Raw genomic sequence first — 12,530 nt, 5'->3', positions numbered from 1 at the left:
TGGAAAAAGCAAGATCTAGATTAACAATGTCCATGGGGATAATTAAAGTCTGAAACAGAAGACAGGGTGAAACAGTGTGAATAGGATAATCTTGGGGCTCAACTGAGGGATGGATGTTCATTCTTTTCCTCAAGCAATATAGTAATCCTACACTGAACCAAGTCCCAGCGTCTCACATTCTCAGCCACTTGTCCCAGACAGGTAGAGGAGAGCCCACGTGTTTCAGCACCTAATAAAACTACACAGATAAACATTCTACAGGGAGGTCCTACAGCTTAACTAGCTCTACCTGCTGCCGTGCTTGAGCATGTAACCAGGCAGGGGGGATGGCAGTCCTACATTGGGAAGATGACTGAGACTGATGATTTGTACACCTATCATAGTTCTTTTTATGCTATGTGGTTTGACTAAAATAAATCCAAACAACATAAATTATAAAAGGTACATTACATTTAATTTAAAAAGTGCATACTATCTAAAACTTAGTTATGAAAATAGGAAGACATTGCTCAAAGATCCAAGGAGAAATGCATAAAAGGAAACCTACCAAAATATTAACTGATTGCATCTCATAATGAATCCTAGATTTGGTAACAGTGTAGTCAGATGTGATTTAGCCCATAAACAACTAATCATTTCAATATTATTTTAAAATACCCAGTCTATAGAAAAGGAGAAGCATTCTTAAATGAATTCAATGATATTTTTCAATACTAGAATCTTATGAAATTTTTTAAGAAGTTATTAACATATATCTGAAAATATTATGTAAAGTACTTGCAAAACAGTCCTTTAGCACAGCAGAAAAATAATAAGTCACTCCATGAACAACACTTTTTAGGAGGCCAGAAATGACTCTACATTAAAAAATGTAGGTATATGACTTAGTTTGTCAACAAAATAAAAGAGAAATTATGATTTTTACAGAAAGATCCCTAAGATATGCTCATCATATTACAATGCTAACCCTAGCATAGAACATACACCTATAACCTGGTGTTTGGGGCTAAGGGAGGAAGGATGCAGATTCTGAGGCCAGGCAAGTCTGTCCAGCAATACGTGGATTTTTTTTTAATCAAAAGGTGATAGTAAATAAATAAAACACAAACATATTTCTTGCATGTAATTCAAAGTAAAGTGTGAGAAAACTGGTACATACAAGATGGTGTTTGGTAAAGAGACTACATTTGCCACAGTAACAAGACAATAAAATAAAATAAAAGTACTTAAAATGATGAAATAAAACAATTTTCTTTTTTTAAAACAATTTTCTTATAACTGAAATATCAAGTCGAAGACTTTTCCTCACAAAATGTCTATATTTAGTATTTAAAACATCCAAACACAGGCTTGAGAGATGTCTGAGAGGTTAAGTGTACTTACCACCGCTCTTGTGGAATATCAAGGTTCAGAACTGCCAGAAACTCCAGCTCCAGGACTTCCTGGAACCACTGCTGGCCTCTGTAGGCTCCACCCATTAAGTCTGAAGGACTCTTATATTCTGTTGTTGAAAATTAAAGCTACTACTCTTTTTGCCTGACAGTAATTTGCTCACCAGTATTGATGAAAGCCTTTAGCTTTCCACTCAGCACACTGTCTCTCCAGCAGTGCTTTTGAAGGAAATATTGAAGCTTGTAAAGTTTCTTTGCAGCTCACTTCATCATAGTGGGGTTTGTGTATTCCTCACATGTGCTCATCCAGTTGTGAACAGTGTTCATGTGCCTGGCAAAGAGAAGAGCAGTGAGCACCATGTGATGTGATTCAGATAGGAGAGGTGGACAGGAAAACCAATGGAAATGCTGATGGCATCCATTGATGATTAAAAGTAAATTATTTTGGACTGTTACAGGAAAACAGCACTGGTTATTTTTTATTGAAATAAGTGCAGGTGATTTAATTTTCTTTTGTTCTCCATGTTTTCCTATTTCTTTGCAATGTAATAATGGATGCACATTAAAATTCAACAAGTTTGGGTGGTTTAAAAGGTGATTTTAATTTGAGCATGTAAAGTTGCAGCTTTTACATTTCTGCAGTACTGCCGTCAATCAGGGTAAAAGAAACATGCAACACTGTTTTCTAAGCAGTATACATTTAGAGTACTAGTTATGATAAGAAAAAATGTGCTAGCAACTTTAAACCTAAATCATGACTGACAATGATATTATTTTAGTTATTCATTCATATATATGGGCAAAATATTTTTCATTTCTAGGTAATGGAACTATTTAGATCAGTTCATGAAGACCTCAAAGAGTCAATAGAACTTTGTGAAACTACAAAATCACAGCTAAAGCACATGAAAGAAGAGGATGAAAAAGATATTTTCCAAGAGGAAACAAATATAGAAACCTATAAGTAAGAATTCACCATGAATACTATGTATGTATAGCATCTAGAAATAAATGTTAACCAAAACTGTAATAAATATCACTGCTCAAGAACTTTCAAAGAGCACAGAATTTAAATTGCTTATGTCTGTATTATCACCAAGTTTATGACAATTGGAATTTAAATATTTAATGTACAAATTTATGATAAAACAGTGTATTTCTATTTAAAGATTGTCATGTATATCCTTAAATTTCATGAGGATAAGATATAACACCAGTGTATATCCCTGTCCCCTGTATATAGAAGAGACTGCCTTGCTTTAAAAAAAAGAGATATCACACATTATGAATCAGTGCAGTAATTATATGCATTAATTTTTAACTTATATTTATTTTCTTACTAACAGAACAATATTTTAAATGCAAAAATTATCTCTTTCTTATTAATAATTGAAAGTTTATCTCCTGGTAATAATTTCTAAAGAAATATGTCTTCTTCTATCTTTCTATCTTGGTTAGGGTATCTATTTCCATGATAAAACACCATAGGAAAAAACAATTTAGGGAAAAGGGGTTTATTTCATCTTATACCTGTATTCCATCATCCAGGAAAGTCAGGGCAGGAAGTTGGAGGCAGAAGCTGATGCAGAGGCCACAGGGAAGTGCAGGTTATTGGCTTGTTCAGCCTGCTTTCTTATAGAATGTGGGACTACTTGCCCAGGGTGGCACCGCCCCCAGTAAGCTGGGCCCTCACATATCAATCATCAGTCAAAACAAAACAAAACAAACAATACCACAGACTTGCTCACAGGTAAATCTGGTGGGGACCTTGTCTCGATTGACGTTCCAATCCAGAATGACTTTAGCTGTGACAAGTTGACATAATACTATCCCGGACACTGCCCAATTTGTGTCACTGTTACTTAAGTGCTTACTCAAAATTCATAATTTCATGCTTAGCCTAGACCTACTGAATGTGAATCTGTGCTTTGAAACAATTCCAAGACAATGTTAGAACAATAAAATGATATTATTACTGCTTTTTGCTACCTTTCCAGTTAAATATTGATACAAGATTATAAAATTCTATCATATGGCAGAGGAATTGGAGATATGGTTCAATGGGTAAGAGTGCTTCCTTTGCAAGCATGAGGACCCATGTTCAAATACCCAAAATCTTAAGTAAAAAGGTAGGAATGACTGTTCATATCCACAACCCTAGCCTTCAGAAGGAAGACAACAAAGCCGAAACCAAAACAGCTTCCTGTTCAGTGAGATTTTGTGTTAAGGTAATAAGGCTGAAAGTTACAGAGAAAGACATCAGATGTGCTGCTCTGGCCTCCACATGGGTGTATGCATCCACACACATATGCGTATATGCATGAACACACATACATCACGCATACAATACAAAACCCTACCCACCAAAAAAAATCATACTATGTTATCATGTGACTTGACATGTTTTCATATTATTGTATAGCTTTAGTTCATATATTTGATGATACATATAATCTCAGATACATACAAGTGTAAAGTGATTATAATGTTCTGGGATATTGACTGGCCTCTTAGCACAACGAACTCACATTTTCTGATTGCTGCATTTATTTCTTCCTTAAACTTATTTGTAAACATAGTTTATTTGCTTTTATCTTATTAATATTTAGAAAATATTTTCAAGTTCCAATGTGTTGGAATATCTGCGTTTTAGAGTCACCTAATAAACATCACACTTTCAGAAATATTTATTCTGTTATAGCAAGCATGATTTTGAAGTTAAGCCACTGAATGCACTCACAAATCACTAGGACAGCCCTTGAATATAAACTATTTGACCCATTTTGATTATTGTATCTTCTTTCATGTTGTTAGATATTATCATTTCATTCTCCTTTATTCTCTCTGGGTGACTATAATTCTATTTTATTATTATGTGAGATACATTAATTGCCAAACTCAAACTTACATTGTCACCTTCAAAACACATTAGATACTGTTAATATATTGGTTAATGAAAACATTATTTAAAGTTTGCTGTATTTACCCATTTTCCCATCACTTAAACATCTGTTGATTGTAGAATGCTTTATGACCTATAAAAACACTTTTATTATTTTTTAAAGAAGGATTTTAAATTAAATAAATGAATGAATTTACCGTCATGACCACTACACTACTTCTTCCCCTTTGTGCTTGGACTTTCTTCACCTTATGTCTTCCCCAGTTCACAGATCTCTTAGAATAACAGCTTTAGTGAGGTGCTCTTGAAAAGTTGAGGTTGATTGTGAAAGAAGAAGGATTCTAGTATAAATAAGACATAGGGGCTTGAAAGATGGCTCAGTGGTTAAGACCACTGGGTGCTCTTCCCAAGCACCCACATGGTGGCCCACAACTGTTCATAACTTTAGTCCTGGGGAATCTGATGCCTTTATCTGCCTTCTTTGAGAACCAGGCATGAAAGTGTTATCCAGACATGAATGCATAAAAATACTCATATACATAAAAGAAAATATATAAAATGACATAAATAAATGAAATATTGTATAGTCTCTGGATTTTAATTTTCCGTAAAGAAGAGAGTTCATCATGTGATTTTTTCCACTGTCTTTTTAAAACTCACTTATGTTCTTGAGACCTTAAAGATTTATTTTTTTATATGTCTGTTTGTAAATGTGTGCCCGAAATGTTCAAGTACCCAAGAAGGCCAAAGAGGGTGATGTCTGCACTCCCTGCTCTTTCTCTGCTCTTCATCTTCAGAGCTTCTTCATTTTGACATGTTACATAAATGCATCTTGGAAAAATCAACGCTTGGGTTCTTGTTTCCTTTTTTTTTTTTTCATTAAATGAAATGCCATCTAGATTAATCCAGCTTAGCATGTGTATCAAAAAGGCCACGGAATTTATGACTAAGTAGGATCTCCTGGTGTGGATGTTCTGGATTTGTTTAACCAACTACACTTTGGGGGACATTTGGTTAGTTTCTAGTTGCTTGTGAGTTTGATCAAAACTGCTTTAGGAATTAGTGTACAAGGTGTGAGTATTAACTTTTCATTTTTTCTGGAATGCCTGTCTCTGAGTATGACTGCCAGAGAATGTGCTAAGTATGGCTTTAGTTTTAATAGAAACCACAATCTGGCTCCAGGATGTGGAGGAACCATTTGACAAAAAGTAAAAAAAGATCACTTTGGGTTGGGGGTTTAGCTCAGTGGTAGAGCACTTGCCTAGCAAGCACAGGGCTCTGGGTTCGATCCTCAGCTCAAAAAAAGATCACTTTTTCTCCCAATATAATATTTTTATTAATTATTTGAAAATTTCATACAATGCACCCTAATCATGCTCTATTCCCATTCCTCCCTGGTCCACACTTCCACCCTGTTGCACACCACCCCAAAAGAAAAAACGTCAAATCCAATTCGTGTGGCACATATACTCATTGAAGCATGGTCAAATCCCAGTAGCCAACCCCTCAAAGATAACTGAGTCCCCCCCCACACACACACACATACATACTCTAGAAGCCATTAACTGTGAAGAGCTACATTTTGCATCTTTATAGCAATTTTTAAGGAATCTCTTCAATTGCTTCCTATCTTGACTATTTCTTTTCTTTTTGGAGGTATGGAATGGCAAGGTTGTCAAATAAGCCTTCAAAGTCTCTCATTCTCAATTACAAGACTACAGTCATACATACCACTGCTTCCTTGCCAATGGCAGCCAGTGACAGAGTGGATCATGGATTTCCACATGGTTTCCAGAAGCAACATGGACATCCACACAGATTCCAGTGGCAGCAAGGAGCAGAGGCTTCACCATGGTCCCCAGTGGCAGCATGCACCATGGGCCTCAACATGGTCTTTGGCATCAGCACAGGTCACAGATATCAACATGGTCTCCTGTGACAGTCCCGATCATGCACAACAACATGGCCCCCAGCTGCAACACAGACCAAGCACACCAACATTGCTTCCAATGGGAGCACAAATCATGGACATCAACAATGGCCCCCAGCATCAACACAAAAAATAGATATCTACATGGTCCTTCACAGCAGAATGGTTATGTTGGTGTTACTTGTTTGTGCTACCACCTGAGATCACTTTTTAAAAGGAAAAAGAAAATACAGTCCCTCTAGCACATTTGGAGCATTAAAGTTTTAGTTCACATTTCTTTGGAATGTTTTATGTCCATATGTTATTGATTATTTTATTTTATGAAGTATCTGGTCAAGTGTTTTTCCTGGCTGGTATAGGTAATTCTTTCTTTACAGAGGATACAAGTTTATTTTTTTAATTAGATATGTAAATTGTAAATATCTTGTAGTTTATGAAAGGTTTCTCTTTTTATCCCATATTGGAATATTTTGTCATGGAAAAGATTTAAGGTTTGTTAGAATTTCATTTGCCAGTTCCTTTTTCAGACTTAGTATCATGGAAAACCTCTTGTCCTGATGCTCAATTCACAGACTGTTTTCTTCTAAAATATTGTATATAGTTTTATATGTTAGATACATGAAGTGAATGGTATGTGAGATTTAGTCAGTTTTAGCTATTTCTTTTCTCTTCACTCAGTTTCTCCTTGTGCATCCATGTGGACTGGCACCATGTGTCATACTGCTCTGGTTGTCATACTGTTTTGTGAAACATAGTCAAGAATCATCAAGTCATATTTTCATGACTCTACTTGTACACACTGGGTTCTGATTCATTGCTCTACATGCCAGTACTGCCAAAACCACCCTTTTTAGATCAACATATATAGACAGAGTTTTCCTGTCCCTCAGCCACTCTCAAATAATCACTCAGAGGCTTAATATAAATTATAAATATTTGGCCAGTAGCTCAGGCTTGTTACTAACTAGCTCTTACAACTTAACCCACTTCTATGGATCTATATGCTGCCATGAGGCTCATTGCTTTTACTTCTATCACATTTTATGTGTCTGACGCATTCTCCTTCTGGCTGGTGACTTGTATGACTTCACCCTTCCTCATTCCATCTTTCCCACCTAACTTTATCCTGTTCAGCTATTGGCCAGTCAGGTTATTTATTAAAGCAAGAATAGCAATGTATATTCACAGAGTATACAGAAAGATTATTACACAGCATTTCCCCTCTTTTTTGTCTAATTAAAAAGGAAGGTGATAACTTTAACATAACAAAATTATATACAACAAAATTAATTATTAAGTAAAAATTACTGTCTATTTGCATTTGGTGAAATTAGAGAAAATACTCTTATCTATCTTATCTTGGTGAGTTTTATATCTAATTTGTTTTTATCATAAATAAGGAAAACTATAACTATGTAGTCTTTAATGCCATCAAAGACCCCAGAGTGGTAAAATATTACCTAATGATGGGGACCTCAGGCTTCCTAGACAGTCACCCAAAGTTCCTCTGTAACACTGGAGCATTCAGCTCTGGCCTACAGGCCTAGCATGTCTAACAGACTTTTCTGTGAAGCAAGAAATTTTGAAAGAGCATCCTATTTTGTCTTGGCAAAGTTCAGCAGTCAGCTTTTTTTGAGTCCTGCTTGTTCAATTTGGGCAGTGCACTGTCAGCAGTTGAGGCAAAGGCAGTTTTTTTGCCCACATGGCTAGCTTTTGCCATAAAGAAAACACAATCCATATGAAGTTTTTTTCAGGCCCATCATCTTCATTGAAGTAGATGGGTGCTTCCAGGAGCAGACGTGTCTCACTGTCATAAAAAGCCTTAGGTTATTAAAGAAATTATATGCCACATTCTGTAGGTCTTTGAAGTGTTTGAAGACCATCTATCTATCTAAATATATCTGTGTATGACCTTGAAAACATACCCAACCTGACTGTAAGTTTTACTATTATAGATGACTCTTAATCTGTATTTTTAATTATGCAGTACATTTTTAAATGAGTTGCATAAGCACAATAACCCAAACAAGAGTAGAAACATATATATGGTATAACAAAAATAACTTTAAATTTGCATAAATATACATAAATCCACATCAATGTAAAATATTTAATATTTGTAGTTGCTGTTTTGGCTTAAAAGTAGATTCAATAATCTACCCTTTAATCCTGTCATCTCTATATCCCCCCTTTTATCCTTTAGAAAGAGATCTTTGACTTTAACTCCTTTGTTTAGCATTTTTCCTTTTTTTTAAATTAAGACAAACTTTCATTCATTTTACACACAGCTTCCCCCTCCCAACCCACCCCTCACTCTCACCCATAAGAAAGCAAGGTGTCCCATGGGGAGGCATATTCAGCAGAGGCAAGGCCTAGCCCTTCCCCCTGCCTCAAGGCTGCAAGTTGTGTCCCATCATAGGTAGTGGGTTCCACAAAGCCTGCTTATGCACCATATGGATTCTGAGCCTATTGCAAGGGGTCCTCCCAAGCAGATCAAGCTATACAACTATCTTATCTCACCATGCAAAGGGCCTAGTCCAGTCCCATGTAGGCTTCACAGCCATTGATCCAACTTTTATGATTTCCCTCTAGCTTGGTTTGATCGTTCCTCCATGTTTCCCCATCATGATCCTAATGCACTTGCTCATAGAATCCCTCTTCTCTCCCTTTGATTGAACTCCTGGAACTCTGTCTAGTGATTGGTGGTGGATCTCTGCATCTGCTTCCATCAGTCATTGGAGAAAAGTTCTGTGATGACAGTTGGGGAATTCACCACTCTGATCTCTGGGGCAAGCCAGTTTAGTTCAGGCACCCTCTTCATTATTGCTAGTAGCCCAGGCTGGGATCACCCTTGGGGGTTCCTGGAAACTTCCCTAGCACAAGGTTTCTCTCTATCCCCATGATGTCTCTCTCTATCATGGTATCTCTTTCATTGCATCCCCCCCCCAGCTCAACCATCCTGATTATTTTTAACCAATTCCACTTTAATGATAATAAACACCCATAACCCATTTGGGGAGAATATGGGCATAGTTCTCTAGACACTTCCTGTTGACTGGGGGCACTGGTAATCTTTGGACCCTGAGAAAATTTAGGATAATTATTAAGTCTTGGCTGTAGTAATCTGTGAGGCTAGATCATCTTGGTCAGCAGCATAGAAGCTGTTGTAGATACTGGATCTCCTGGATTATCATTTTCATCAGTGTCTGATCCCCTTGCTCTGAAAATACCTTTAAAGGTAACACAATATCTGTATTCGTACAAGTATAGATTGTGCATTGTACATAAGTCAGACAAAGATGATTTTTTTTGTTTTATGTTTGAGCAGGTAGAATTTACATCACATGTCTATTGGTGAAATTATTAAGGGCACTCCACATAGTTAAAAGGGAGGTTTATTTTGTGGGGTAACTTACAAATGAAGGGATAGGTTGTAGGGTCTAGCAAAGGTATGGCGCAGTCTGGCGGTGTTCTCTGGAGAACTCTGCTCAGTCTACCTCTAGTGTCCAGGGTCCCAGACCCAAAAGAGAACTCTTCTCTTGATCCTGTGTATTCACCTTCTTCCCTCAGCCCTGCCTTGTGGGTGTGACCATTACCAAAGCCTCAGTGGGGGTTGGAACTTCCAGGCCAAGGCTGGGATGGCTACCCACTACACATGTCTCATAGTTTTATTAGGTTTATTACTTTATGGTTGTAGCTAGGATTATCATGGAGTCTTCCTTAATCAAACCTAATTTTCTTTTGCCATGAATAAATTTAAAGCCTCTCATTTCCTATGTAATAAAAACATAACTTCTCCCCCAAAGTAACATATCTTTTGACTTAAATTTTGAAGTCAAGATATTTTTTAAATATATAAGGTTGATTAAATCTAGCAGAATTCATAATGCAGTGTTTCTTAGCAGCCAAAAAATTCAAAGACAACACAATAACAACAGGATCCAGACTCTGTATTTTCCATCTTTACATGGCTTTATTTCTTTTTATATTACTTTATTCTTCTTTTAAGGAACTTATTTTTATCATTTTAAAACCATATTTTAAAATCAATGACTATGTATGCTCTTTCTTTTCTTTTTCCTAAGCCTGTGTGTGTATGTGTGTGTGTGTGTGTGTGTGTGTGTGTGTGTGTGTGTGTGTGTGTAGTTTTAGAACCCTTTTTAAAGCTTTCTCAGGCTTTGTGTGGATGTACGGGACCCTGGACATTGGGTTGCATATGTAGATGTAGTTTTCATGTCCAAGGATTTGCTTCTATATTACCACACTGAGGCTTAATATTACTTATAAATGTTCAGCCAATAGCTCAGGCTTATTACTAACTAGTTCTTACAACTTAACCCATTTATATTAATCCATGTACTACCCCAAGGCTTGTGCCTTTTACTTCTACCCAATTTTGTATGTTCAACTCATTCTCCTTCTGGCTGATGACTCCTCTGACTCCACCCTTCCTTATCCCATCAATGTCATTTTGGGTTTCCCACCTGACTTTATTCTGTTCAGCTATTGGCCAGTCATCTTGTATATTAAAACAATCATCTTTGACATGTATTCACACAGTGCACAAAATACATTTTCTTCACAATAGGAAGTGAGTGACTATCCGTATTTTATTCTCTTGACTGTTCCAGTTAAGTGGATGTGAAAATGGTGATATGTAAATGCCCAGTGACTTTTCATCACCTTACTACCCAATTTCTTCTACAAGACAATCCAAAACAATCCCCAAAAGAGTCAAATAATATATACATAACTTTTCTTTCTATTCTTTTCCTTTGGAAACATATATAATGGTTTGTTTTTGTTCTCATTTTTTTTACTTAATATCCAAGATCTTTTAGGAATTTAGAACTACTGTGGAATGGGAGAATTTTTAGAATAAATTCCATTGATTCCTAATAAGTTAGAGGCTAATTTTATTTTCAATGTGCACAAAATCCTCTTTGCTTTTTATCTTAGGAAAGAACTAGATCAGCTTAGCAATCTGCAGGCTCACTACTCAAACTCAATTGAGTCTGTGAATGTCCACATTGAGGAGGACGAGGAAACAATGACTGAGATGCTGAGAGAAACACAGAGCTCAACATACGAAGTATCCAATTTACTGAAAAACGTGAGTGTTTTCGTATTTTGAAAATTTAGAAAATAGTTATAAGCTAAAAGTAGCACAATTTCTTTGTCAATGGTTGAATACCAACCAGTTTCCTGCCTGTATTAGTTTTCTGTTGAAGGATAGCAAAATAGATATGGCAACAGGACAGAATAATTATTTAATCATGAATTAAAATTTTATTTTTTGTTAGTTGATATTTGTTGTATAAAGTTATATGTTTCTTAATCACATTTTAATGCAAGTGTGTCATGTACATTGGCAACAATCATCTTCCATTAGCCTCTACCACCCTGATCTCCCTCTCCATCAGTTTTATTCCTAAACAGTATCCCTTCTAATTGCCTGTAGGTGTATATAAATGGATGTGTCTATACATGTACATATATGCATGTGTGTGTGTGTGTGTGTGTAGGTGTGTGTGTGTGTGTGTGTGTGTGTGTGTGTGTGTGTGTGTGTGTGTGTGTGTGTGTGTGTGTGTATGCACATAGGACTTGGATAGGTACACATGATACCTAGATTCCACACATGATTGGGAACATGATATTTGTATTTTTGAGTTTGACTTGCTTTACTTAACATACTCATCTTCACTTCCATCAATTTTTCTGCAAATGCTATGTTTTTTTTTTCCTTTTTGTTCACTTTTCTTTTCTTTTTTAATTAATTTATTTATTTATATTATTATGGGTTTTAATTTTATACATATGCCATAGGTTCCCCTGTCCTCCCCCCTCCCGCCCCAACCCCCACCTTTTCCCCAGTCCTTCCCCTCCATTCCCATGTCCTCCAGGACCAAGACACCCCTGGGGACTCATTTAAACCTGGTGGATTCAGTACAGGCATGTCCAGTCCCCTCCTTCCAGGCTGAGCATATGTCCCTGTGTAAGCCCAAGGTTCCAAACAGCCAGCTCATGCACCAAGGACAGGTCCAGGTCCCACAGCCTGGGAGCATCCCAAACAGTTCAAGCTATTCAATTGTCTCACTTATCCAGAGGGCCTCATCCAGCTGGGGGCTCCACAGCCCTTGGTTCATAATTCATGTGCTTCCATTCGATTGGCTATTTGTCCCTGTGTTTTTTGCAATCTTGGATTCAACAATTCACGCTCTTGCAGTCCCTCCTCCTTCTCGACAGTTGGACACGGAGCTCCACCTGGGGCCTGGCCGAGGATCTCTGCATCCACTTCCATCAGTTA

At 36.8% G+C, this 12,530-nt stretch overlaps 1 protein-coding gene across 1 annotated transcript in view; it reads left to right on the top strand.

Moving 5' to 3' along the window:
* Window positions 1-12,530, top strand: part of Ccdc178 (coiled-coil domain containing 178) — a 323,923-nt gene that overhangs the window by 35,803 nt on the left and 275,590 nt on the right. The window contains exons 9-10 of the mRNA XM_036205197.1: window positions 2,213-2,355; window positions 11,183-11,336. Coding sequence (XP_036061090.1) covers window positions 2,213-2,355; window positions 11,183-11,336 — 297 coding nt within the window. The remainder of the gene's footprint in view (window positions 1-2,212; window positions 2,356-11,182; window positions 11,337-12,530) is intronic.

Source organism: Onychomys torridus, chromosome 13 (assembly GCF_903995425.1).
Source record: "Onychomys torridus chromosome 13, mOncTor1.1, whole genome shotgun sequence".
In the NCBI taxonomy this organism is placed as follows: domain Eukaryota; kingdom Metazoa; phylum Chordata; class Mammalia; order Rodentia; family Cricetidae; genus Onychomys; species Onychomys torridus.
The sequence above is the reverse complement of the archived record's forward strand: the minus strand, read 5'-3'. Positions and strand labels throughout refer to the sequence as shown.